We start from the raw sequence: 22,896 nt of genomic DNA on the forward strand, positions 1-22,896 counted from the left end.
TCTGACCTCTTGGCTACAATTTTTATCTTGTGGTACACAATATTTGCATACCCAGATGGAAAATTTGCCATTATTTTTAAGTTTTAAGTTTTGCATATATATATACACACATATACATATACATATACATATATATGCACGTACACATTAGTTCTCCAAAATCTGGCTTTTTAAACCATTAAAATAAATTATTTGGGCCACTTTTTGGTGGAAATATTTTAAAAGATGTTAAATTGTTCTTTATTATATAATTGTGTATATTTATATTGATTTGGATGTTTTAAATATCTTTGGAAAGTATTCTTCCCATACAATGTTAATTGAAATGGCTATTTGAATATAGCAAAACTAATGTTGTAAGAGACATGGTCATATCACGTTTCTTTTGACAAATAACTATTTTTTTGAGGAAGTGTCTCACTGTAGCCTAGGCTGACCTAGAACTCACCCTGTAGCCCAGGCTGACCTTGAACTCATGATGGTCCTCCTACCTCCTGGGTACTAGGATTAAAGGCATGAGCCACCATGCCCAGCACATTTCTTTTTAAAAATCCTATTAATTAGTTTTATATCATTGGCACCTTGTTTCTAAGCTAAAATTTGAAACTTCATTTTCCATATTGGGCTTTTTAGGCTGGATATATTCCAGTGGTCCTGTGAGGTTCTGTGCCATATCACAGTAAGTTGTGATGTGTTATGAGGGAGATTACCACACCATAATAGACATGATAGCAAACCTGCCACTTACGATGCAGTAGTTAAAGTTTCTCTCCAGAGGTCCTTAATTGGGAAAGTGAATAATCAAGTCATGATTTACACTATTGCTGTGCATGAGACCTTTCTAGATGGAATTGTGGTTCTCCCACTGTGTTCACCTCCAGTCTCAAAAGAGCCATTCCACAGTCTGCCAATGGGCATCTAAATTCAGGATGTGAGAACGTGTTCATGAAATAACACCTCAGGGATCCAAAGTTAGGGTTGCTCCATCTTTCATTATTCTCAAATGGCTGGCATGGCAGACAGCCATGCTGTGTAAAGCGTTAAAAAAATGCTTTGTTTATAAGTTAGAATTCTAGCAAGTTATGAGGTTCTGTTGTATGATGACCTCCAAATTCAAATGGAAAAAGAAAACATTTCTTAAAATTTATTCCCAAGTCTTCACTAAAAGAAATGAGAGTGCAAACTTAAATACATAATGCCTTCATATTAACAGGTCATTAGCATATGAAAATTAATTTTCATTTTAACACACACACATCATAAAGTATATACTACATGAGAATCTCAGAGAAACCCTTGCTGCCTCTTTCTCTTTTCCAGTGAAAGAAGGAACTCCAGTTTCCTGGGTCATAAGTCCAATATTCCATATGCCAACATTTGTATTGTGTGCACCTGCACACCTGTGGTATTTCAGTATTACACTCTATTATGCTTAGACTGAATGATTAATATTGCTATTGAATTAATAAAATATATTTTAAGGATAAGTTTCTAGTTGTCAGATATTAGAATTCTATAGTATTCTTTTGTCCTATGTTGGGTCTCTCTATTTGAGTGGTAACCCTAAAGCTTAACAGACTAATACCTAAATTCAAAATCTTCATTCTCCTAATGCCTTTCTACCTTGTTTGTCAAATAGATGTGACATCTGCAGTGAGCTTCCATAAATCACTGAGAGAAAAAGCAATTAATTATAGTCAGAAAAATGCTCTGTCTTCTCTTTTACTTTAGACTATGTCAAATCACTTTTACAGAATGAAAAATTTTACTTTTTAACTTATGCAAAAATGAAAATTACTTTTAATATTTCATTTTTCTTTCAAAATGAGTAAAGAATATTTTAGAATAACGAAGTTTAGGCTTTTCCTTAATGTTAGGCTTTAGTTACTCTTCCTTAGATAATTGGGTTAAATCCCAAAGAATCAAAAGCTATTAGCAGCATCTCCATTGGTCTTAATAGTGGGGAAAAAAACCAAAAGATAATAAATGCTGACATTTTCTTTCTTCCTTCCTTTTAACAGCTATCAAAGTATGGTGTGAAATGGTGGATAGGACTTCAAGAAAGAAATGCCGATGGTGAAATTCAGTATGAATCTTAATTAATTTGCATTTAATTTTGTTTGACAACCTTTATGTGAAAAATGATAGGCTAGATCTTAGTCATCAGTTTGTTGGAGAACCTTTGAATTTTATCTTTCACTTATGTATCTTCCTTTCTCTGGCCAAAGAAGAAGAGTTTTTTTAAGTATATGTCCACAGAACTTCCACCTGTCTATTCCATAAATCTATTCATCACCTCCAAAAGCTTCCTCCTACCCTATTTATTTTTGCGATTAGCACAGAACCTAAAACTTACTCTTTTAGAAAATATACATGAGTGCTTTCCTAAATTTAGTAAGCTATGATACCTTCAATCCATACCCTAGTTTTCCAAGAGTGGTTTTGGATCCTAAGCCTGCAAAATGAGAACTTTACCTTTGAAATTTCCCTACAGCTGGAGTGATGGATCACCAGTGATATATCAGAACTGGGACAAAGAAAGAGAAAGATCTATGAATAATCAGAGCCAGAGATGCAGTTTTATTTCTTCCATAACAGGTGATTTTATTGATTCATGTTTGGTTGATAACACAACATTCCTGGAGACTGAGATCTCCCATGAAGCTTAAGCCATCATCAGTTCGGTGGTTGTTTCTGCTTTCAAGTGACAGTTTGTATCTCTGCCAGCCTTAGGGCTGATGGATGGCCACTCCTGTTGAGTCCATGCTTGCATGCTCCTGAAATCAGTTACATCTAGATTAGTCCTTTCTCATGAGCTAACAGCACCAAAATGAGGCCCACTGACACTTAAAAATATGCCTTGAGAAACGTTGCACATTAATCTTTTGTTTGTTTGTTTGTTTTTTGTTTTTCAAGGTAAGGTCTCGCTCTGGCCCAGGCTGACCTAGAATTCACTATGTAGTTTCAGAGTGGCCTCAAACTCACTGAGATCCTCCTACCTCTGTCTCCTAAGGGCTAGGACTAATGGTATGCACCAACATACCTGGCTAATCTAAATCTTGATAGGTACTTATATATCCAAATGTAAACAAAATAAAGGTTCCTTGTCCCTATCAAACAATTAAGACTTATACAAGAAAATATGCCAATACTGGGAATGAAGTGGGAATAGAATATTTCAAATATACACAAATTATCAATGTCAATGATGAAAAAGAAAATGTACACAACTGTATTGATAATTCAAATAAATTACAAAAGAAAATGTGAATCATTAGATAATTATATGCAAGGCAAATATATATCTTTATTGTGCATATCATCATTTTAATAATATGTATATTTTCTGTGCATATGTATTCAGCAAATACTATTCTCTATGAGATTTCAGTGTGAAAGCATTTTTCATCTTTCCTTTTTCCAATTATAAGTTTGCTGCGTAGATCTTTATCTAACCTGTAGCCCAGGTGAGAAGGGAAATAAACATGAAAGTGGGGGATAAACATGAAAAGCAATGCTGGGTTAGCAGTGCCTCTGCAGAGTTAGGGAGGATACTGTGTGCTTAATCAGCTGGCTTTTGCCAGCAGGTGTCACAAGAGCCTACAGAAAGGGCTGCTTTGTGAGGCTGGAAGAATAGCAACTGATCTGCATTGAAAACAGCAGCCTATCCCCTCCTTCCAAGGCAATGTTTTTTGACTCACATTTCTGATAGGAGAAATTGAACTTGCCCTTGCAATTTGCATGTATTCTGCTCTGTCTGAAATGTATGACTTGAATGCTAATGAAATGCATCCTATAACCCTTGCTCTGAAAATATAGCTCTTCTGAATTAAAATTTAAAAAATCAGTTGGCAGGAGGCTAAGGAACTCAGGACATATCTTACTGAGGGCATGTTTGTATGTCTTATTCAAGGCTCAAAACTAAGAAATACTCTTTACTTAAAAGTTCCAGATTTAATTATTTTTTAAATTATTTATATAGGCTGATTGATTACCTGTTATCCAAAAGGCTGAGGATTAGAAGTATTTAAAATGTTGGCCATTTGGGGGATTTTGGGAAATGTGCATAAGCTTTACAAGTATAGCATCCTTAATTTAAAAATGCCTGAAACCTGCAATGCTTTAAAATATGGCACTTTCTAAGTATCATGTCAACACTCAAGTTTTGGACTCCAGATGTCAGGAATAGAGAAATCCAAGCTGTATTTTCTAAAGAACTACACAGAAAAATAATCACCTATCACTCTAGGACCTTTTCTTCTCTGTATATTGAAGTAGACTTTGATTTTGTGTGCCACTTTGTGCATCTGGCTTTACATGGTTACTGGGGAATTGAACCCAAGCTGTCGGGCATTGCAAGCAAGTGCCTTAACCACTGAGCTATCTCCCAGTCTAAAGTAGACTGTTTTAAAACAAAAATATTACTCTGTAAAGTACCATTTTGCTACCCAAGTCAAGTATTCTCAGGGTTTTTTTGTCAGTTCTGTGTTTCAAAGACAGATTTATTTAGCTACTTTTTTGTGTGCAAAGTTTTTACACTCTTACATTGGAATTGCTCAGTTGGCACCTTGCCCAGTTAGCTGCTGTCACTAGGGAACTCTATAATTAGTAGTTAAGTTTAGTTCCGTTACTAGATTTAAAAAATAAATTATGAGATGGCATAGCAGTCATAAAAAGCAATCCATAGAGAATGCCTGTGGAAAGCCGCCATTGCTCGGCCGGCGCTGACCCACTTTCTCCCCAGGACTGTGGGGAAGTGAAGAGTGCTCGGCGCCCATGCCTGCCATCTGTAAGCGAAGAAACATCTGGGTTGTTGAAAAGGAAGCAGATATACCAAAACAGCACGGAACATGCCCGAAAGGATGGCTCTATTTTAACTATAAGGTAAATTTGTTCTCATAAAGTTGCTTTTGTTTCTTTTTGTTATAGATATTCATCTAGGAAATAATTTTTTTAAAAAAGATAGTCTTCAGGAAACATAACTTATCCTAGGACTGGGAATATCTTTGTCACAACTTTCAAAAGACTGGAGTTTTTCATTTAGGAACAAACCTTTAACACTCCTCATTTGTATACATCCACTGTGCTGTATGGTCCTCTAGGAGTCTGTGTGTGTGTGTGTGTGTGTGTGTGTGTGTGTGTGTGTCTGTCTGTCTGTCTGTCTGTCTGTGTGTCTGTGTGTCTAAGCCCTGTTTCTCAGAGGGCCCACAGCTGTTTCCTCCTTCTGTGTCCTCCTGCCCAGAATCAGCAAAGAGCTCTGCCCACTGTGAACTGTCAAACTAATAACGGTTTAGTCAATGTCATCTTGAGCCTCATAAAGTTGACGCTTCTTTACAGAATTGAATCCAAGAGAAAAAGATTGCCAGTGGGGATATTGTAAACCAGATTTATTATTTCTGATGCTGCCTTCAATTAAGGCCTAGTCTTACTCTGCACTCCTTATGTTTTGTAATAAAACAACTTTATAGGCCTGAGGTGGAAGTAATTAAAATGCATCCCAAATTATAATTGTTTAACTCTGAGAGAATTAAAAAGCTGAAAGTGTCATAATTCCATATGCTAATATGAAACTGCTCTTCCATGGGGGATGGCCAGTCTTGAGTCTGTGCTTGGTTCCACTGGAAGGCCTGCTCTCCTTTACAATCTCGCTCTCATTGTTTACTTTTCCGTGATGCTTCTTGGGTTCTGTATGAGTAGCCTGTATATGTGCTAAAAAATTTTTAATTAATTATGGCAAAATGCCCACACTCTAGAATTTACTATCTTAGCCACTTTTAGTATCTGGTTCACTCATGTTAAGTACCTCCCCATCGTCACATACCGCATGTGCAGATCCTTTTCTTCTGGCACAGATGAAATTCTACACTCATGTAATACAATGTTCCTATTCGCCCCCTCCCCCCCACCCCACCCCACCCCGCACCCTGACTCCTGGGAACCACCATTGTAATTCATGTCTCTCTGAACTTGAATACGTTAGGAGCCTCGTGTATATAGAACCATGAAGTATTTACCCTCTTATGACTGGTTCACCTCTCGGAAGGGAAGTCCTTAAAGAGTGGCCATGTTGTCCTGTGAAGCACAGATAGGGGTTAGGAGCAAGGTGGCTTTCTCCTGATAGATAGTTAGCCAGGGACTGGTCCACAGAAACATGGAAGCTAACATGCCTGCCCTGGCAGGACTAAAACTTGCATGGGAGCCAGGCTTACCCAGACCACCAAGCCAGAACTCCCAGGCCAAGAAGAAGGGGGAGGAAAGGGGTCATTCCTTCACCATCTTGGGATTATCTACAGGGGCCCCTTTTCCCTTTCTGCTTGCCTAGCCAAGGAAACCATCTAACTTAAGCAGTGTTTCTACTTTTCTGTCCTTGAATCTGGTGGTTTGCCCCTTTCTCATCATCACAATGGAAGTACTGTAACAGTTAGGTTCCCATCCCCCCCCCCCCCACCTTTCTGCAGCCCCTGGTAACCCTTATTCTAACTCTATGAATGTGCTTAATATTTCACATAGGTGACTTGTGCAATATGTGTCCTTGTGTCTGACTTATGTCATTTAGCCTGATGTTTTAGTGACCCAAAATCATTCCACTGCATGTCACATAAATAAACCACATTTTCTTTTTCTTCATTTATCTGTGGATAGAGAATTTGTTATTTACACCTTTTGTGGATTGTGAATAATGCTACAGTGTTCATTGATGTGTAAATTTCAGAGTCCCCGTCTTCACTTCTTTTAGAGATATGCCCAGGAGTAGAATTGCTAGATCACATGATAATTCTTATTTAGCTTTTGGAGGAACAAATGGTTTTCTACAGCGTAAACCATCTTGCAGTCTTGCCAGGAGTATACAGCTTTCAATTTCTTCACATTCTTGCCAACATTCATTTCTATCTGTCTTTCTTTTTTTATAACCATCTTAGTACATATGAAGGGAACAAACAAGGGGCTTTATCTTGAACCAGGAGCAGAGAAACAGAGGGAGAGATGGGGGTCCCACAGTCCTTTTGGAGAGCACACCTCCAATTACCTAAGGGTCTCTCTCTTGGCCCTCACTCTTTTTTTTTTTAATCTAATTTTATATTATTTTTTGTCAATATTTTAAAACATGATCCATGATTATAAAAACATATCCCATGGTAATACCCTCCCTCCCCCCATTTTCCCCTTTGAAATTCCATTCTCCATCATACCCCCTCCCCATCTCAATCAGTCTCTCTTTTATTTTGATGTCATGGTCTTTTCCTCCTCTTATGATGGTCTTGTATAGGTAGTGTCAGGCACTATGAGGTCATGGATATCCAGGCCATTTTATGTCTGGAGGGAGCACATTGTAAGGAGTCCTACCCTTCCTTTGGCTCTTACATTCTTTCCACCACCTCTTCTGCATTAGATCCTGAGCCGTGGAGGGTGTGATCGAGATGTTTCTCGGTACTTTAGTCACTTGTTTCCAGCACCATGATACCTTCTGAGTCATCCCAAAGTCACTGCCATCTGAAAAGATAAGATTCTCTACCCAAAGTGAGAGTAGCATTAATATAAGGGTATGAAATTAAGAGAAGTGCTTCCTATCTGGGCCCTCATTCTCAAAGGTCTGTAGCTCCTCCCAGTACAGCCACCCCTGGAGAGCAAGCCTGCACATAAGACCTCTGGGGACCACACACCGATGTTCAAGCTTCACTTATAAATTACCTACATTAAGAGACAGAAAAAACAATACAGTAGATGATAACAGTGTGTAATATATACGAGCTCTCTCTCCCTCCATCCCTCCTACTTCTTCTCCATAGTTTTTACTGTCTTTGCCTGTGATTTAATTGACTGTCGGTAAAAGTGAAACCATGGTTAGTGTAAATGGGTTTAGCAGACTTTTCTGCAAGCTGACCGTGGAGATTGACAGGCAGGAGGAACGGCAAGCCAAGATGGACAGTTTCCCCAACTATCAAAGCAAGTTAAGAAAGAAAAACTGGGAGATAAAAATGATGGGCCTGCATTTCTCAGTTCTGAATGAATTTCAGTGTTTGTCATTTTAAAACATTCAATTGGCAAGGCAATCATCTTTTAAAGTTTTAAAAAGTAAGATGGCCAGAAATTAAGCATACTTTCCAAAGTCTCATGAGTTTTTTTTTTTCTTCTCCATGTTTGATAATGTAGTCTAATGATATAAAACAAGTTTAACAGCCAGGCATGGTGGTGCACGCCTTTAATCCCAGCATTCGGGAGGCAGATGTGGGTAGATCGCCATGAGTTCGAGGCCATCCTGAGACTCCATAGTGAATTCCAGGTCAGCCTGTGCTAGGGCAAGACCCTATCTCAAGAAAATGAGAGAGAGAGAGAGAGAGAGAGAGAGAGAGAGAGAGAGGAAGAGGAGGAGGAGGAGGAGGCGGTGGCAGCAGCAGCTTAACAAGGAATTACTTGAGGAAAAACAAGTCAGGAGAGCTCAATCAGACAGACAGACAGAAGACAGACAGATAGTGTATCTCTTGGGATTTTTCTCCCACTTTGTATTCCAGAGCTGGACAGTGAAGAATGGGTCCTTCATAACATTTAGATTGGGATTAGCCAGTGTTTGATTTTATAGAGTATAGTTTTTCCTCAAAAAATACTCTCTCCTGGCCAGGCATCATGGACAGACCCTGTCAACATGAAAACTAAAATGGATTTTTTTTTTCAAGTTTGTAGCCCTTTACTCGTTCATTTAACTATACTGGATACTGGGGATTTAAAAATAGACTCTTTTGGAACATACAGACTAGGGAGAGAAAATATTAGTAAATAAACTTGAAAAATAATTGTATAATCTGAAACCATAATCTATATAATAAAGAAAGGTATACAGACTTATAAGAGTGGATAACAGAAGGACCTGACTTAGTGTCTGTCAGAAGATAAGACTTCACTGAAAGTACTAGGAGTTATGAGGGAGGCTGAGGCAGGAGGGTTATGAGCTCAAGACTAGCCAGTGCTACATAGCCAGTTTGAGACCAGCCTATGCAGCATGAAACATTATCTCAAAAAAAAAAAAAGTACAGGGAACAAAATGTGCTAGTTTTTTGGTGAGGGAAAACATAGCATTTAAAAAACTAAGGTAAGCATAGAGAAGTACAATAGTGAACGGTAGGATCAAAGCAGGCAAGGGTGAAAGGATGTGAATGTTTCTGCACTTAACCTAAAACTGATAGGAAATCCCTGAATGGTTTTTACTTAAAAAGAGACATGAGCAAAGACAAATTTATAAAGCATCACTTTATTTGCAGTGCAAAGGATCCACTGGAGGAGGGAAGGGTGAGGAAGGTGAGAGAAGTCAGATAGACCACGCAGAAGCCAAAGCAATAGGTTGGTAGCATGGGTAAAGACGGCACAGTCATAGAGATGGGCAAGGGGTGTTTTGGTAAAATGGGATGTCCAAATGGAGATGCTAAAGCAGGGATGGATGGGAGGGTGAGGAAGCCTCCCAAGTTTCAGGCATAAATACCTGTACCACTTCATATCAGTAGAAACACAGGAAAGATACAAAATACCACGGACTCCATTGCCAAATGTTGAGCTAGGAATGATTTTGAGGGGGTGGGGGAAGGACTTGTATATTTAAAACTCACTTAGAAATAGGACTTTGCTAATTCTCAATTATGATCAGAGATGTCCATCACATTTGGCAAGTAGTTAGTAGGAAAACAATTTAAAATTAAGGATGCCATATCTTGCCTCTTTGCTTCAGTCGTTAATGACAACATTTCAGAGAGCATTAGTAAATGCGTTGTATTTTTAGAACAATGAGCGTGTGGTAATAGGAGGCCACACTTCCCCTGTTGCACTAGTGAATCATGGCTGGGGGGCAGGGGGTGCGGGGGGGGGGGGGGAGGAATGTGTAGGGCAGTGAGAGGAGTGTTTCTTCAGAGAGGCATTGAGCAACCTGAACCAGGAGGTTCATTAGTGTGACTATCTGAACACAAGGTAAATTCACATTAAATGATAAGACTTCTTAATAATTAGTATGTGCCGCTCTTTGGAATTTGCAATTAAAAAAGAAAAAGGAGGCAGAATGAAAAGAAAGATAAAAGGTTTCTATAAAATTAAACTCCTTTAACGTCCACTCCATTTCTTTGTGAAGCAAACAAGGAACAGGGGACCAGAAGAATTGGAAATGCACTTCCTCTCTTGATTGGTAACCCATCCTTTGGCTACATCAAGGCTTCTGGTTTGCATCCTAAAAGCAGTAGAAAATCCCTGAAGGGCTTAAACAGTATGACGAGATCAGGACTGGGTTTGAGAAGAATGACCCTGGCACTGAGAACATATGGATTGGATGATTCCGTGTTGTGGGGACATGCACTGCAGTGGTTACCAGCATCTTTGGTCTCTACTGCTAATGCCAGTAGTGATCTTCCCTGTTTTAGTTCTGACTAAAAATGTCTCCATAATGTCAAAATATCCCAAGGGACAAAATTGTTTTCTATAAGAACTGTTAGCCTAAATCTAGAGTTCCTGAGAATGTCATTTTGTAATTGAACACAATGAGTTCACTTCTTGGTAAAGGCTAACCCAAAAAAATAAAAAATAAAAAAATAAAAAACCCACAGCTGAGAAAGTTCTGTTGCCTGCATCAAGTGAAAGAGTCCTGAGGTTATCGCCAAAGCAATGCTCTCTCCGAGGAATGAAAACATACGACTTTTATTGGAGAGTCTATATATACTCATTTAGGAAAGCACTTTTAGGAGTGGGAAGAGACTCAGTGTGAGCATGTTCAGGTTAAAGTCAATGCTGAAAAAGGAGAGAGCATGGGCTCATTCCTGAGCATGCTCAGTTAAGAATCATAATGATGGAGAACACAAACATTTTTGGTTCAGTATTATAATGAGTCATATTTATTCTGAATGTAGAAAAGAATGAGGTAGAGTGCCTCCATAATCTTGGTAATTTTGACCAGTTTTCTTTTTTTTTCCTAGTTTCTCCAAAAAGTTTCAGACAAAGAACAATGGAAAAAATACTTTTAGGGTATTTAGAGGTTTGCCTTATAGATACCTGCCTTGCTTGATAGTTCAAAAGCTAACTGTTTTAGGGCCTATGGCATTTTTTTTTATTCTTATTTATTAGGGACCTGCTCTGGTATGATGCTCAAAGAGGACTTGATGTTCAGACTTAGTCTCTGCTTTTATGGAGGTTGTGATGGTGGGAGGAAGTGTGAACTGATAAATTAGAAAATGAAGAATGATGGGGCTAGAGAGATGGCTTAGCGGTTAAGCGCTTGCCTGTGAAGCCTGAGGACCCCGGTTCGAGGCTCAGTTCCCCAGGTCCCACGTTAGCCAGATGCACAAGGGGGCACACACGTCTGGAGTTCATTTGCAGAGGCTGGAAGCCCTGGCGCGCCCATTCTCTCTCTCTCCCTCAATCTGTCCTTCTCTCTGTGTCTGTTGCTCTCAAATAAATAAATTTAAAAAAGAAAAGAATTATGGATAATGCCATTCCAAAATAAGATAGGGAAGGAGGTCATCTTTAATGTTTATTTCTACCATAACCTGGAATTGCTCTGTAACTGTAATTTTCTCTGAGCACAATTTTAAGATCTGACCTACAATGACTGGGATTGGCTGTGTTCACCAAAAACAGAACAGATGGAACATCCCTTGCATAAAATCTCTTCTGACCTCTCTGGAACCAGGGTGAACAGTTACAGCCCTTCTAGCTAGTCTCTCTCCCTCCTAAATCCACTTGGTCCTGCTATGTTTATATCTTGTTAAGCTTTGGGGGTTAGACTAGATCAATCCTTTCTAGTATTTATCCCTGCTTATCTCATCTTAAAGCAAGGAAGCCTGGGTAATGACTTGGCATGGTCTTCTTTATATTAACAATCAGCTTCCATTGCCAAAGTGTATGGCCTTTCTTTTGGAGTTCTATTTAAACATTGATGTCCCACCTTCTCCTTTGGCTTCAATTTCCCCGGATTCCTCAGTTCTGCTCTCAATTCTCCTCCCAGTAGACTCCCACTTTTCTTTTCGGGCTTTTCCTGTTGTACTTACTGATTAAACGGCTGACTCAACATCTAGTGAATTAAATTTTGATTTTTAAAATTTTTTTTATTTATTTTAGAGAGAGAGAGAAAGAAGCAGATAGAGAGAAAAAGAGAATGGGCATGCCAGGGCCTCCTGCCATTGCAAACGAACTCCAGATGCATGTGCCCCCGTATGCATCTGGCTTACGTGGGTCCTGGGGTGTCAAACCTGGCTCTTTAGGCTTTGTAGGCAAATGCCTTAACCACTAAGCCATTTTCCCAGCCCTTAAATTCGGATTTAATGGAAATTGTCTGATTTCCCAGTGTCCCTTTCTCAGTTCAATTGAGCAAGAGTACTTACAGACAAATTCAAGCTAAGCTTCTTACTGCCACACCCAGATTTGTTTTTGAGATTAAATCCACCTATAAACTTTGTAAGCAGCCTGACTCCTTTGTAGAAAAAGTACCATTTCCCATGAGCAGAACTCTGCTCTGACATCCCACATGACAAAACATGCCCTTACTAATGTTCTGTCTGATGTGAAGTGCAGACAAGTAATTCATTCTCCCCCAGAGCTGCTCCTCTGCTGGCTATAGTAACGCCATTGGAGCAGTTGAAAAATATGAGTTCTTTTTGCTCAGGAAAACCATAGTTTTCAAAGCTGACTTTCAGTGCCTTTGGGAAATTTTTAGTTCACTTAGAAAAATGTAGAAATGAACCCTTTGTTCTGATGTTCTTCCACAGTGCTTTCTGGTGAGGATCCCCAAAGACCCAGGCAACATGAAGAACTGGACAAGTGCCCGAGATTTCTGCTCTGAAAGAGGGGGGACACTGGTCACCATCGAAAGTGAAGTAGAGCAAGGTAGAGTCCCAGTGCTCAACCAGGACAGCATAGTCATTTTCATTCAAGTTTCAATTGAAGTATACAAAAAACAAGCTACCATTTTTTTTCCAATCAGCATTTAAAATATTATATTGTTTTAAAATATTTCTATTTCTATTTCTAAAATATTTCTATTTCTAGAATATTTAAAAGACTCTAAAATATTATGTGATGACACATAAAATTACAGTTGAGCTCTCAGGTTTTATGTCATAACATCTATAAACGTCAGTATGCTGCATGGTCCATAGTTGCTGTTCTGGAGGCTTTAGTTTTCATAGTAGCAGTGGAAAGAATAATGAGTCATTGACCTGTTCTTCAAATGATTAAAATATTCTCAAATAGCCAACTGTCATTTCATGGTATGATCTTTTAGGATATAGTTAGATTCATCTGTACATTTATTTTTATTTGATACCTAGACAACTATATACTTCAGTTTAAATATAGTGTCTTAAATCCCATTTTGTTTAAAAAGATATTAAGTGAGCACTGAAAGTTGTTTTGTTAATGATCTGATGAAATCTCAGAATACCCAGTTAACTTCTGTCAATTTAAACTGACGGGAATGGACGAAGCTGCATTATCCAAATGAGAACACAGTAACAACGTGCTGCAATCAATTCACAGAGAAGCTCGTGTCATCTAAGTGTGATCATGTCGTAAACAGAAATCAATGATCTAAATGGTGTTAAATTAGCTAATGTATTCCTGTTTTTTTTTTCAGCTTTCATTACTATGAATCTTTTTGGCCATTCCATTAATGTGTGGATAGGGTTACAAAGTGATGATTATGAAAAATGGCTAAGTGGAAAGCCTGTGGTGTATTCTAACTGGTCTCCATCTGATATAACAATGAATGTAAGTTTTAAGATGTTTGTGCCACCACAAATTGAAGATTAAATGCAGAGTATTGTGCTTATCAGTAAGCTCTCTAACCACTGAGCTAAGAGATTTAAGCTTCGGAAGTCATTTGAGGAAGAAGTTTCATTTGGGACTTATTAACTAAAGCTTTTTTTCTATGTTTTGTAGTGATAAAGTTATATTAGTTTAGTAGTGGTATATTAATTTTTAATAATATAATGTCACATAATTTTCATGAGTACCATAAACATAATTACTTTACTCATCACCATGTTTATCTTGGAGGCCATAAAGAGATTTCTGAACGGGTTTATTACATGTAAATAAGAGAATACTGGTGTTTTAATTTTAAAATACTATGTCCTGAATTAGAAGTACAATGTTGCAATAACATTAAGTCACTATATTTTATAATATACATGTTCCTTTAAAGATTCCAAGTTATAACATCACTAAAGTTCAACAACACATTCCTCTCTGTGCTCTGCTGTCAAGTAATCCTAATTTTCATTTTACTGGAAAATGGTACTTTGACGACTGTGGAAAAGAAGGCTATGGGTTTGTTTGTGAAAAAATGCAGGGTAAGAAATATCTTGGATTTTATTCCTTTCATTTCCTTTCTTTCCATCATCTTCCATATTTGTTTTGCAAAGCTATATACCCAACAGTTTTGCCGCCAGCAATGTGAGGCTCAGGCTTTTTGTCTTTTAGCATATTTAGTCACTTAATCTCTGATTCCCTAAGATTATGCCCTTCTCCTGGGTTCTGAACACCACAGAAGTCCTGGCTGATGACCAAGTTTATGCATCTACTCTAGTACCATTCAATAGCTGTCCTCCTTTGTTCTGGGATTATGTGTCTGTATTAGTCCATTTGCCAATACTGCGATGAAATTATCAGGTTAACTGACAAACATTATCTTTTGGCCACAGTTCTGATCAGAAGTCAAAGGTCCACATCTAGGGATGTCTGTCTCCTGCCAGACTTCAAAGGTGGCATAGGGAGGGAAAAGTCAGGGAAGGCACATGTATTCTCTCTCTTTCCCCCACCCCTTTTCTTTTTTCTTTTAAAGGTACCAGGAGAGCCGGGTGTGGTGGTGCATGCCTTTAATCCCAGCACTAGGGAGGCAGAGGTAGGAGGATCACCAAGAGTTCAAGGCCACCCTAAGACTACATAGCTAATTCCAGGCCAGCCTGGACCAGAGTGAGACCCTACCTTGAAAAAAAACAAACAAACAAACAAACAAACACAAAAAAGGTACCAGGAGTAGTCACAGGCTCTCCACCCTCATAACCTTGTCTTTTCATTCTCACCTCCCAAAGGCCCCACTTCTAAGCCTCATAATAAGATTGTTTCAGCCTTCTTACTACTTCATAATGGAGATTAAATTTCAACACATTACCTTTTAGGGACACATTCAAATAGATCAAACCATAGAAGAGTCCATTGAGGCAGTTCTTTAAGTCACCCAAACAATGATGGAGAAGAATCAGGAGCCAGTCTTGGTGGCTCATACCTATAATGCCTGTACTTAGGAGCATGAGGCAGGAGAATCTTTAAAAAGTTTGGGGCCAGCCTGGACTATGTGGTGAAATGCTGTCTTAAAAACAAAACAAATAAATCATGGTAGTAAACTAATTCATATTGATTCCTTTGTTGGAGCCCCCAAAATGGTGGGTGTCTTTGGCTAAATATGACATGTAACATGTTTCTAAATATGGTCAGTAAAACACCCCAATGATTTCTGGTGCTAGTCAGCTTCCCATCACTATAGCAAAATACCTGCAATGATCAACTTATGAAGAGAGAAGGTTTATCGTGGCTTACAACTGCATAGGTTCCAGTCCATGATTGATTAGATCCATGTGGCAAAGCAGAACATCACAAGGGGGACACATAGCACAACAAAGCCACTCCCACAGTTCCCTTCAGGTACCTGTGCTCAGTGACCTAGAGACCTCCCACGAGGCCTTGCCTCTTCAAGATTCCTCCGGATCCCAAGGGCACCAATCTAGAGAACAAGATTTTTAATACATGGACAAAGGGGACACTTAAGATCCTAACTAGAGTCTAGGGAGATGTCTCAGTTGATAAAGCATTTGCCATGTGGAATGGAGTTCAAATCTTCAAAACCCAAGGAATATGGGCATGGTAGCTCATGTGTTATCCCAGAAACAAGGAATTCTCCTGGGCAAGCAGACTAGCTAAACCAGCCCAATCAGCAAGCCCTGGATTCAGTGAAAGACTAACCTCATTAAAGAAAAGACAGTAATTGAGAAAGGCATCCAATGTCAACCTCTGACCTACACACACACACACACACACACACACACAAACAAATGCACCTGCATACACGTGTACACATGCATATACACAACACCATCACAGCCAGGCAGTGGGGTCAATAATCAGTATGAATATCCTGTGAAGGACCTGAGTCATAAAATTTTTTTCAAAAAGAAGCACTCTTGTTTGCCCTGAATTTAGTGTAGCTCTGCATCATACTCTGGGTGGGCCACAGTTAGCGTCTGGGGCCATGTGTCATTCCAGGTCGCCTGGAATGTGTGTGCTTACTAGGAAGATGAACCCTGCTGAGTGTTGTATACCTGTGAGCTCTTTGATGGTGCACTCTGTAAGGTTCAGGAGCGACCAAGACCATGGAGACCACTCTGAGGCAAAGATGGAAGCTTTTATTGGGGGGTGGGGAGGACATGAGCAACTGACTCTCAAGAGCGGAGCAGTCAACTCTGAGATGACGTACAGTGGGCTATATAGAGTCCTTCAGTTGGGGAAGGTGAGGAAGGGAAAAGAGCTCCTTTGTTCTCTACATTTCAAATAACTAAAGTGTGAGACCAGAACAGTAACCAGGTGTCCTGAGAGATGAGGGGGGCAGGATACCTAGACCTGGGGTATTGTTAGGCAAGGAAGGGATGATGGCTAGGTGGTTTCTTGAGGACTGTGGATGACCCACTTCCTTATGTCTCTGTCACCCTCCTGCTGTAACTCCAGTGTGTCCTTACCTGACACTCTCATCCCTTCCTCAGCAGTGCAGTGCTGGAGTAGCTCCACCTGAGCTTCTGGATGATCACTTAAGCATAATAATCCAGAGCTGAAAAGAAGATACTAGATCTGTAATAGGAATAGAAATGTGGGATGGGAAGAGTCTTGGAAGAGAAACCATGCCAGCATGCTATGCCCTGGGACATGCATGACATACCTTGTGTTTCTGAGCATTGGCCATCAAATCCTCAGGATGTCTCTACAAAATAGGTCAAGGTCTCCATATTTATGATAAGGAACTTGAAGCTTAGGAAAGCAGCTGTCTCAGTTACTTAGTACTTCTAATACGGTGATGTTAACTCCTTCTGGAATTTCACATACTGGTCGCTGTCCTTGGCATTTGGGGACTAGCAACATACATGGTCTTTCGGGGGCACTGCAGAGCAGTGATAAACACGGGCCTGGAGTGTCTGCCCCCATGGGCTCCCGTCCCACCCCTATCAGTAAACTTCAGTCCAGGGGCTTATCTTCTGTGAACCTTGACTTCAACATCTATAAAATGAGCTAATAACTATTTTGCGTGCTGTATGCATAGATAATGCTTAGCATATTCCCAACAGATGTTTAAAAGCTGATACTTTAAAAATTATTTCTACTGAGAAATATTATGAAATCTGGGAATTGAACCTAGGATCTCATGCATACTAGACAAGTGCTCTACCACTAAACTATATTCCCTACCCCTCTTGTAGTCAGATTTTTTTAATGAAGAATTTTTTCCCTCTGAAAAATATTTATCTTTACAAATTCTTTTATCTAATGTATGTACATATGTTTGGGCACATGTATATGTACAGGCCAGAAGACAACCTCAGTACCACCCTCAGGTGCAGCCTGCTTCTTTGGAGACAGGGTCTCTCACTGACCTAAAGGTCACAATTAGGCTAGACTAACTGGCCATAGAGCTCCAGGGTACTCTTGTGTCTGCTTTCCCAGTGCTGGAGTTATAGGCAAACACCGCCATGTCTGGTATTTTACATGGGTTCTCAGGATTGAACCAAAGTCCTCACACTTGCAAGCTGTCTTCAGCCCGCTCAACAAATTCTCGTAGTTATAACAAATTCCCACACCCCATTCCTCTTCCATATTTGCTATGCTTGGTACTGGGCTTGAAACAGAAGTTGTCTGAAAGAAGAGTGATGTATGGATAGAAGGAAAAACAAGGGCAAAGTCAAGTCCCCAGAGTTGGTTTCTGTTACATCTTTCTTGGTCAGGATAATGAGTGATGGAATCATGCAGCTCAAAATCACGGATGTTTTATTTTGAAACTTGATAGAATTAATTGCACAGGCAGAAATTTCTATATGAAAAATAATGGTATAACTTGTGAGGGAGGGGCATTTGGGTGATATAAACAAAGAATTCTGGTTACTCTAATTATACTATTATTTTGAAAGAGTATTTTGGTATTTATACTGATTTTGTACAGCACCTGGACACATAGGCTGGCAAACAGACTTTGAGCAAAGAATAATCTGGTAACAGATGTGCAACCCACCACAAGTTAAGTAATCAATTTCACCCGTTTTTTTTTTTGTTTTGTTTTGTTTTTTTTGCAATATTTGCTTGCTTGCTATATTGAGGTAACAGTTTCAGACAAAAGTCAACTTCCCACTTTGCCATTTTTACTGAGGGGACTATGAGGAAAAGGGAAGAGAGCAGCAACAAACACCAATTATTGAGTGCTTGATGTGTCCCAGATGCAACAGTATGTGTCCTGTGTGGGGATCTCAGTGAAGTCTTCCCATGTGCTTCTGAGGAAGGCCTTATCAGTTTCTCATAGACCAGAATTCTGACCTTCAGAGAGATTAATATGCCCAAGGTCTCTTAGTCACTTAACAAGAATGGGACAAAGTCTTCTGGCATATTCACACAACTTCAGGCTCCTTTCTAAAGTCAAACTACTTACTAACTTGGGTTTTTAAGCCTAACACACAGAGAAGGATTTGTCTTCATGTTTTGGTTTTTCTAAACTCACTTATCTTAACCAGATACTATTATATGGTATAAAAATGCATGTAGAGATAACATCTATTTAAATCAACACTGGTCTGCCTTTCATGTCTAGCAGCTATTCACGAACAGCTAAATGTCAATGATCATGTGTCAGAAACCCTTGTCTTTTAACTTATAAAACAACTCTGACAGTGGACATAGTACTAATAACTGTTTATAGGACCTGTGTGTCATTGTAGCACTTAATTAACTTGAGGTGTTTTTTGTTTTTGTTTTCTGAGGTAGGATCTCACTCTAGCTCAGGCTGACCTGGAATTCACTATGTAGCCTCAGAGTGGCCTTGAACTCATAGCAATCCTCCTACCTCTGCCTCCCAAGTGCTAGGATTAAAGGTGTGCAACACCATGCCTGGCTTTTAACTTGAGTTCTAAGTCTTTTTCAGAACTTATACACTAAATATGGCTATCATCCAATCTCAAAAGTGTGATCAAGTATCTCAAGTAACAATATGGACTTGTCCCAATAAGTTTGCACTGCAGTCCATCACTACATAATATGAGCTAATATTCTCTTCCTCACTATGAAGTTCTGCCAGGGCAGTGGACTCAGCAGAGTGTGGCTACTGGAGGGAAACCTATGTAAGAAGATTACTAGCAACTTAACACAAAGGCAGTCAGTTTGACTCAGGATGATCACAATTAAAAACCCTTCTAGAAATCATTTAACTTGTATTTGTATCTTTGAAAAAACCCATTCATTAAATTTCCCAAGTGTTCTTCAGTGTTTTGCACACTTTCAAGTAGTATCTTCATTTTGTTTTTGTTTTTTTCTCAATTTTTATTAACATTTTCCATGATTATAAAAATTATCCCATGGTAATATCCTCCCTCCCACCCCCACTTTCCCCTCTAAAATTCCATTCTCCATCATATCCCCTCCCCATCTCAATCAGTCTCTCTTTTACTTTGATGTCATGATCTTTTCCTCCTCTTATGATGGTCTTGTGTAGGTAGTGTCAGGCACTGTGAGGTCATGGATATCCAGGCCATTTTATGTCTGGAGGGAGCACATTGTAAGGAGTCCTACCCTTCCTTTGGCTCTTACATTCTTTCCACCACCTCTTCTGCATTAGACCCTGAGCCTTGGAGGGTGTGATTGAGATGTTACTCAGTACTCCAGTCACTTCTTTCCAGCACTATGATGCCTTCTGAGTCATCCCAAGGTCACTGCCATCTGAAAAGATAAGATTCTCTACCCAAAGTGAGAGTAGCATTAATATAAGGGTATAAATATTAAGAGAAGTGCTTACTGGGCAATTTGATAAGCATAGTATATACATTTTTCCAGACATCAGCAGATGTTACACCCCTAGGGCTCATGACTACCCCTGTTTTAAGTTTTCAGTATCAGGGATGTGTTTGCCCCCGCCCCCCCATTGGAGCGGGCCTCCAGTCCAATTGGAGAACAGTTGGTTTCCACCATGACAGACATGCCACTATTGCACCCGTTGACTCATTTGGCCTGGCTGGCCAATTATAAGGCTTGCAGTGCCCACTGTTGAGTATCTTTACTGGTGGTATCTCTTTCTCCCATTGAACTACATGTAGAATGGCTTCTTCCAGCTTTCTGTCCGCTGGTTTACATGGAGGAGGTTATCAGCTCAGTTCCAGCAGGATTTCTCAGTGGCCTTGCAGCCCAAGTATGTGGAGTCTTCAGCAATAGGGTCTTACCATCTGTTCCTGGTGGGAAACCAAGGGCCTTGGCAATGGCCTATAATGTTCTGAGGGCATCAGGGACCTCCCTGGCCAACAATTCAATGGAGGTATCCCATCCCTGTCACTGAAAATTTTCTAACAACAATCTATGGCTCCTGAGTGTTCCATTGTCTGAAACCAGAGGATTCCATATGATTTATTTGCATCCTCTTAGATTTTGATTAGCCCTCCCTCCACCTTTCCTTTACTCAATCTCTTCATTTTGTATCTTCATTTTGAAATAGACAATTCCCAGATTGGAGAGATGGCTTAGCAATTAAGCACTTGCCTGTGAAGGCTGAGCACCCATGTTCAATTCTCCAGAACCCATGTAAGCCAGACGCACAAAAGTGAGTCAAGCACAAGGTCACAAATGCCTTCTAGGTGGCACAAGCATCTAGGAGTTCGATTGAGGTGGCTGAGGCCCTAGTGTGTCAATTCTCTCTCTCTCTCTGTCTCTCTCTCTCTTTCTAAAATAAGAATTAAAAAATTATAAAAAATAGACAATTATGAAAGAAAAGCTGTGGTTACCATGGACTTGGTGATGAGGATACAGACTAAGTTTTGCCTCTCCTTTTTCATGGTTTTGTTGTTCTTGTTCTAGATACTTATGGACACCATGTGAATTCATCTGAAATGTATCCAGTCCCCAATATCTTAGAATATGGAAACAGAACATACAAAATAATTCATGCTAATATGACTTGGTATGCGGCAGTAAAAACCTGTCTCCTACATGGAGCAGAGCTGGTCAGCATCACAGACCAATATCAGCAGTCTTTCCTCACTGTCATCCTCAGCCAGCTGGGACATGCCCACTGGATTGGACTGGTCACCTCAGATGTATGTATTTACGTCTGGTGGAGCTTCTTTGCATAATTAAATCTACCTCCTTACTGGTGCTGCCTATGAATATAGCACAGGAAAAGAAGCAATTTCCTAGAAACAACAGTCAACGGAATATTCAAATAATTGGGTTATACCAAAACTACTGACTAGCTTTGGGAGTAGCCTGTGACCTCCCTCCAGAAGTATACATCTTTTGAGCAAAAACACTCACTTGCCTGGTTTATGGACATGATGACTCACAGGTTCATTGAAATTTTCCAAGCACCCCATCCCCCAGCCCAGTTCTTCCTCAACTGTGCACTGGAACACACACCCAAGTAGTGCACCTGAGTACTTCCTTGGTTTTCAAGAATCCTCATGAAAAGTGATTCATGCCTCCTGCCTAGAAACTTGATTATTAATGAATCACTACCTCTTCAAATGTAACTATGAGGTTTTTTTTCTTGTTGTTGTCCACTAGAAATGTCACTTTCAGAAAAAGATATTTGGAGATTTTTTTTTTGTTTATTTTTTGGATTTTTAAATAAAAGTATTAGCTGGGCATGGAGGTGCATGCCTTTAATCCCAGCACTCCGGAGGCAGAGGTAGGAGGATTGCCATGAGTTCAAGGCCACCCTGAGACTCCATAGTGAATTCCAGGTCAGCCTGGGCTAGAGTGAAACCCTACCTTGAAAAGACAAAACAAACAAACAAAAAAATTATAAAAGTATTAAACACTGAAAGTAGTGAAAGAGAAGATCTATTTTTAGGACCAACTTCTAGTTCTTCTGAAAAAATAAAATTATAGGAATCCAAGCAGGAAGGACAGTGTGCTCAGGTAGCATTGGGTGGTACCACCAGCAGCCTCAGCAGGGAATTGATGGTTCCATTTCCCACACAGGATGGACCTAATTTTGACTGGTCAGATGGCACCAAATCCACTTTCACTTATTGGAAAGATGAGGAGTCACCCTTCCTTGGTGACTGTGTTTTTGCTGACACTGATGGGCGCTGGCATGGCACAGCCTGTGAATCATTTCTGCAAGGTGCCGTGTGTCGTGTTCCCACTGGTAGGTCCAATTCTGTCCAACTCAAAACATGTATGCTATGCTCCTACTCTATGCATGTCTGTGCTCAGCATGGACTGTGAGCATGAATAGTAAAATGTCTCTGGCCTCAGAAAGCCTCTAGCCTCCTGGTATTTGACATAAAGACAAATAAATTTTGCCAAGCATAGCTACCAGATGGGATGAGAGTGGGAGCACATATTGGGGGGTTGTTAAGAAAAGAATGCATATATATATATATATATATATATATATATATATATATATATATATATATATATATATATGCAGGACTGGAGAGATGCCTTAGTGGTTCAGCACTTGCTTGTGAAGCCTAAGGACCCCGGATCGAGGCTTGATTCCCCAGGACCCACGTTAGCCAGGTGCACAAGGGGGCGCATGCATCTGGAGTTCGTTTGTAGTGGCTGGAAGCCCTGGCATGTCCATTCTCTCTCTCTTTCTTCCTGCCTCTTTCTCCGTCTGTCTGTTGTTCTCAA

The 22,896-nt window shown here is 39.7% G+C and overlaps 1 protein-coding gene across 1 annotated transcript in view; it reads left to right on the plus strand.

Moving 5' to 3' along the window:
- The window catches only part of Pla2r1 (phospholipase A2 receptor 1), a 137,062-nt gene that overhangs the window by 105,913 nt on the left and 8,253 nt on the right, over nucleotides 1-22,896 (plus strand). The window contains 8 exon segments of the mRNA XM_045146940.1: nucleotides 2,022-2,086; nucleotides 2,495-2,598; nucleotides 4,745-4,884; nucleotides 12,732-12,849; nucleotides 13,598-13,731; nucleotides 14,168-14,315; nucleotides 21,109-21,347; nucleotides 22,234-22,402. Coding sequence (XP_045002875.1) covers nucleotides 2,022-2,086; nucleotides 2,495-2,598; nucleotides 4,745-4,884; nucleotides 12,732-12,849; nucleotides 13,598-13,731; nucleotides 14,168-14,315; nucleotides 21,109-21,347; nucleotides 22,234-22,402 — 1,117 coding nt within the window.

The sequence above is a fragment of the Jaculus jaculus genome, chromosome 4 (assembly GCF_020740685.1).
Source record: "Jaculus jaculus isolate mJacJac1 chromosome 4, mJacJac1.mat.Y.cur, whole genome shotgun sequence".
NCBI lineage: Eukaryota > Metazoa > Chordata > Mammalia > Rodentia > Dipodidae > Jaculus > Jaculus jaculus.